This window comes from Sinocyclocheilus grahami, unplaced genomic scaffold (assembly GCF_001515645.1).
Source record: "Sinocyclocheilus grahami isolate Dianchi unplaced genomic scaffold, SAMN03320097.WGS_v1.1 scaffold1354.1, whole genome shotgun sequence".
NCBI classification, from domain to species: domain Eukaryota; kingdom Metazoa; phylum Chordata; class Actinopteri; order Cypriniformes; family Cyprinidae; genus Sinocyclocheilus; species Sinocyclocheilus grahami.
In genome coordinates, this window is record NW_015506533.1 from 183,366 (window position 1) to 189,225 (window position 5,860).

At 36.4% G+C, this 5,860-nt stretch overlaps 1 protein-coding gene across 1 annotated transcript; it reads right to left on the bottom strand.

Annotated features, from left to right (window-relative positions):
- Positions 1 to 1,523: 1,523 nt before the first annotated feature.
- cnn1a (calponin 1, basic, smooth muscle, a) lies at positions 1,524 to 5,256 on the bottom strand. Its single transcript, XM_016255631.1, has 7 exons — positions 5,197 to 5,256; positions 4,235 to 4,356; positions 3,793 to 3,859; positions 3,065 to 3,202; positions 2,834 to 2,950; positions 2,032 to 2,178; positions 1,524 to 1,736 (listed from the first exon to the last, which is right to left on the bottom strand). The coding sequence occupies exons 1-7, from the start codon at positions 5,254 to 5,256 to the stop codon at positions 1,524 to 1,526; spliced, it is 864 nt and encodes a 287-aa protein (XP_016111117.1).
- Between the last annotated feature and the right edge of the window lie 604 nt (positions 5,257 to 5,860).

Genomic DNA, 5,860 nt, shown 5'->3' on the forward strand with positions numbered 1-5,860 from the left:
TTATGTCCCCACTGGATGCAACAAATGCTTCATTTGTAATGGGTCTTTATTGGTTTTGTCTGGTCGTGCCGGGAGATGGCATTACTGTATGGTGAGGGGCGTAACATTTCCATCACAAGCTTGAGGTATTCGGCCAATCACAACGCACTGGATAGCTGGCCAATCAGAGCACACCTCGCTTTTCAGACCGATGAGCTTTGTAAAAATCTACACGTTTCAGAAAGGCGGGGCATAGAGGAGAAACAATAATGTACAGTATGTGGAAAATAATGTGTTTTTTTAACCTTAAACCACATAAACACATTTCATTACACCAAATACACAAAATAATGTTCTTTTTAGCAACAACATATGACCCCTTTAAAAGATTAATTGAATCGGTTTTTATGTGGCTCTTTGAAACAGGTCCTTCAAAGGAAGGACAAGTTTGTTTCCTCCCTTCAGAGACGTTTAGATGTAGGGTGAGTGTGTCAGTGGCTCCCCCTGCTAGTGGAGAGAAAAAGTAAAAACGAGAGGACATGTTTGTTTGGTCAGTGTTTATTATCCGCAATAAAATATATTGTTTTATATTCAGAATGCACTGAAAGTGCCAAAAAGTAGCCTACCATGGTTCTACTATTTTTTTTTCCCGGACAGTGTATCATATGGACATGGAACTATGGTAATTCCACTGTAGGCTATTTTTTGAAGAACCTTGGTGCCATGGTCCAATATAATCATTCAGTTTTATGCTAAAGTCACCATCACTGTCCATAATACTGTCAATAGATTTCGTAAGGATATAGGCCTAGGACTAGGACTAAGGCAATCATGTTTTTTGCAACAATTAAAATGATAATAGTAATGAAATAGTGACAAACAATAATTATATATGTGCAGCCACCAAGAAATGTTTTGTTTCTTGCTGCTTAAACATTTCAAACATTAAGCAGGCATATGCAAGCACAGGCTGAAAAGTTCAAAAGTGTCAAATGTGCAAACTGCAACACTAACGCAATACTTACGCTATGTATATTCTGAACATTCATCTGTTTTTTTGAGTGTGAACAATTAAACAACATTTTTTGTTTAATGACCCTACAGAATATAAATTAACCACTGATGGCAAGGAACCAAATGTAGGAGACAGGGTCTTGCTCCTATCCCACTTCAGACAAATAACATAGACATAGACACTTACTGATGATTTTTGGTTTATGTTTAATCACCTTTGTAACTTCTGATATTCTGACACTAAAGACCAATTACATCAAATGTTGAGGAATTTAAAGACAAAGGTTAATATATAAGGCAGACTATGACTGACCCATAATGAAGCACCTAAACCATTCGATTTGGAGTTTTTGTGTGGTAGATGATCCCCTTTAAACTAACCAGATAGCAACTTAATTGATTCTCTAATTAAGCACTGTATGCCTAATACATTGTCCACGTAAAGATGATTATTTGTTTTAGTTAAGCTGGTCTGGGATCAGGAGAAAGGGACATCGTCTACCAATGCTGAATACCAGAGTGTAAGTGTATTAATTAAGAAAGTCAATGCCGTCTTGTTCATTAGGCTTGGCGCAGTATTTGTGGTCGTACACTAGACGTGAGCCTCCCATCGGGGTGAGGCCGCTCTGAGATGCCACTTTGTTGGTTCCCATCTGCAGAGACACGGTTGTAGTGTCCACCGGGTCTAGATTCACATTCTTTTCTGTCACCTGTCTCGCCGTGCCAAGAGCAAACATTCCAGCCTACAGCAGGACAAAGACAAAGTTAATATATTGAACATATTAAAATTGCATTCTTCAACTTTCCTAGAACTGTCCAGTGTGCTTTCTGAATTGTTCAGTATTTTTCAGTAGCATGGAGGTTAATTGATGGTGTAAGTGTTTTACTGTCATCAGTAATCAAGCCACACATGCATCCATTTTGCTATTATGAGTGTTGACATATAAATAATAATCCTCAGTATCCGAGGAGGACATGAACAGAGTGCTCATCTCATAATTACGGTGATTTTGGTGTTAATGCAGCATGCAGCCTCACCATGCTGGCACATTTGTTGGTGCCCATTTGGAGGTTTATAGTGGATCGATCCGCTGGTTTCTCCATGCCTATATTGGGATCATAGAGATGGCGCCTGGTTCCATAGGAGGTCATGCCCTTTTGGCTGGCAAATTTGTTGGAGCCCATCTGTGAATTCACATGAAATGTATTTTATATACTATAGTCCAAATGTTTAGGGTCAGATGTTTTTTTTCTTTAGAAATTTTTATTCAGCAAGGACACATTAAATTGATCAAAAGTAACAGTAAACACATTTGTAACGTTACAAAAGATTTCTGTTTCCAATAAATGTATCACAGTTTAAAAAAAAAAAAAGTAAAAAATGAAGCAGCACAACTGTTTCTTGAACAGCAAATCAGCATATTAGAATGATTTCTAAAGGATCATGTGGCACTGAAAACTGATGCTGGAAATTCAGCTTTGCATGACAGGAATAAATTATATTTCAAAATATATTTAAATAGAAAAGTTATTTTTTAATTGCGATAATATTTCACAATATTCCTGTATTTACTTCTTTCAAAACACTAAAAAATTATAATCTCACACTTTTAAACAGTAGTATTTTTTTTCAATTGTCAAACTGTAGTTACAAGAAACATAGAATGTGTTTTACATTCAAATCAAATGCAAGTGTAATTCAAAGTAGTATATTTACATACTCTTGACCCATTTCCATTTCTGTATAAATGCATGTCATGTTTTTCTAATATTCAAAATGTTTTCTGTTGCATTGACATTTCTCATTGATGCATCTTATGTCAAGTGTTTGTCATGTGACCTGCTGGGTGATAATGCTATCCCCTGCTTTCATCTTGTCAGGATTGAATTTCCTTTGCTTTTTTGCTGCATACTTCACACCGATGTCACTTTTTGTGTAGAAGCCTTTAGTCTTCGCCTGGTTGGAGAGAGAACATGGAAAAAGACATAAAAAACATGACATACAGTATCTTTGGTTGTATTCACAGGTTGTTCAAACTGCATATTAAAGAGTTTTATCAGCTTTTCTCACCACTCCAGCCAATGCAGCGAGGGTAAACTGGACCTGGGTGTGGTTCATGTCCTCGAAAAGGTCATTGGCCTCAAAGATGTCATGTGGTTTCAGGCCGTATTCACCGATGGCTCGAATAAAGTGAGTGATGTTCTCTAACTAAGAGAGATTGAAGGAATAGGTATGAAGTTAGGAATGGATACATCCCTATATTTCTCCAAAATGTGCCTTGTGTCATAAATACCACTATGCCATGCTCTGTAGGTCAACGCCACAGTTCAAGTACTTTAAACAGACTGGAGTTAATGAGGTAAAATAGTCCATTCATTAGAAGAGTTTGACTCTTGTGCTGCATTCCTTGTTCATGCAAACTACTTTTAATTGCATGTTTGTCTTATCTTCTGTAACTATTTGCATTTTAAATCAATAACCACTTTGACAGTGCCAAAGAAAAGCCGGTCTGCGTCAGTCTTTTAATCAAGTGGTTTAATCCTAATAGCGCTTGGCGCTAAATTCTGTACACATCTACATTCTCTGCATTTCTCAGCACGTACCGTGGCATCTAGTACATGCACTAATGACATTATGTTTGTAACAAACATCAGTTGCATTCTTAAAATGGCAAAAATGTGGCTCATAGTTTTCATTTCAAAACATAACAACGACGTCCAAGTCGTCACCACTATGCACACACATTTGCACATGAGTGATGCAAAATTCGAACATTGCTGATAGCATATACACACTACCTTGTGCCAGTTCAGAATTGAATGATTGACCTTCGGAACGGATCCAGGTTGCAGTTTGTTGATCAGCCTAGTGAACAAAAACACAATATAAGAGCAATTACACAAAAATCAAAAATGCTGTGAGTGCAAGTTTTGTGTGTAATTTATGTGTTAACCTTTAGTTTTTACCCTTGATAACTTTTCACTTTTGGCTTCTTTCTACTTTTTACTTATTTGGCTTATATTCACTTTTGATTATTTCTTAGATATTTAAATTGTCTCAATTATGCATTATTTTGTGTGTGTGTGTGTATGTGTGTGTGTGTTTATTGTCCCTAAATAACTTTTAATTGGTTGTTTGGTAAATATACCAAGTCATAAACATAAAGTAATGTATTTTTATTTCTGAATGAGCCTTTGCTGGTTAAATGGTTATGAACTGTCTTTCATTGGTGAAACTCACTCGCACAGGATCACGCCGTCCTTCAGTCCCTCCATGAAGTTGTCAGGAACCGTTCGACCTGTGACCTCATGGATCCACATCCTCAGGGCCTCCTCCGTCTGAGGGTCATACTTCTGTGCCAGCTGTTATGTAAAAAGTTATTTTTTCCCACATAATTTACATTGTTGTATACTAACATTTTCTAACGTTATAGATGCAAGCTGTTTGCTAACAACTGCAGAAAACAGTTTAGACCTTTAGAATTTTGCTTGTATTTTACTATATACATTTATTTTTGTTGTTGTTGTAAATTTAGCACAGTGCGTCTCTGTTCTAGCCTCTGGAAGTAAATTCAAGCATGAACAGGATGGATATAAACATTTACGCAAGCTTCCTGTTGTGTATGTCCACTTAGATCATAGTTAAATTTCTCATAGCAATGATGATACACTAACCCATAATTCTGAACAAAATTGAGTTTCTCATCTAAATTAATAGTATGATATTTATTGAAGTTATACACTAATTTGGTGTATATTTCATTGATGTCAGTAAATAGATATCATCCCTAAAGTTTCATTAACCATCCATTGTTCACAGCATGTATGCTAAAATATATTTTTTTATGAAAGAGCTATAATAGCAAAAATAAATTCATTTTTTCAGACAAATGTTTTGGAAATGTTGTTGTTTAGCAACTCATACACCAATGGAAGGGGTTTTCCATTTACCTCAAAGTTTCCCTAAAAGTTTAACTTCTAACTAAGTCCATGTTTCTTTTCTAAATGCATTCCAATATTTGTACTGGATGTAAGTGTGACAATTGTTTTTTAATGAGGAAATGCATTGTTGGAATTCCATTGTGGCACAGAATTGTCATAGGGCAAAACTGTTGAGCAAAGTTGATAAACAACATCTATTTGACATTCGTATGCAGTCAGGGCTTGCAAGTTTATTGCATTTGTATTATAAAGTGCACATACCTTATTCCTGACATCAGCGGAGAGTCCAAATGTGGGTCCTTTGCTGAACTGGGTGCTCATGGTCCCTCAAGTCGAGTCCTGTTGATGCTCCTGTGATCCGTATATATCTGCTCTCTGAGCTGCGGCCCAGGAGTTCTGCTCTGATCTCTCTCCATCTTTTAAATGCCCCTCAGTCTGTTTGTTATACTGTACAAGTCTGCACCTCATTGGCTGAGGCCTCTTAGCCACCTGACCAATCATGACTGTACTGCTGGAATGCATGGGTCAAATGAGCTCTAAAGGAATAGTTTAACAAAAATGAAAATTCCAAACGACATACGTTTTCTTCTCTGCATTTGGTTTAATTCAAAAGAGCAAAAGTAATAATAGTAAATTATTACTAGTGTTATAGTAAAGGTAATAATAAATTAAGCAGGGAGGGCAGGGAGATGGTGGTGGATGGAAAGAGGGAGAGACAGACGGAATTTGAAGACTTTATTTGGTCATGATGGTCCTACAGCTGTCATATGTTTGTAGACATATTTATAACAGAAAGAATCCAAAGTGAATTCTAAAAATAAGTTCATCACATTAGTGAGTTTCTGTATCTGTATATGGAAAAGGAGGAGAATGAAAAAGACTATATACAGTATACTGTATATATTCCTTGAGTATATTTCTTTTC

Coding starts and splice junctions, on each gene's coding strand:
- cnn1a (XM_016255631.1), bottom strand. CDS start 5,256: ATGAGCACCCAGTTCAGCAAAGGACCCACATTTGGACTCTCCGCTGAT. Junction 3,203..3,792: donor CAATTCTGAACTGGCACAAG/GTAGTGTGTATA, acceptor AATCTCTCTTAG/TTAGAGAACATCACTCACTT. Junction 2,179..2,833: donor ATAGCATTATCACCCAGCAG/GTCACATGACAA, acceptor GTGAATTCACAG/ATGGGCTCCAACAAATTTGC.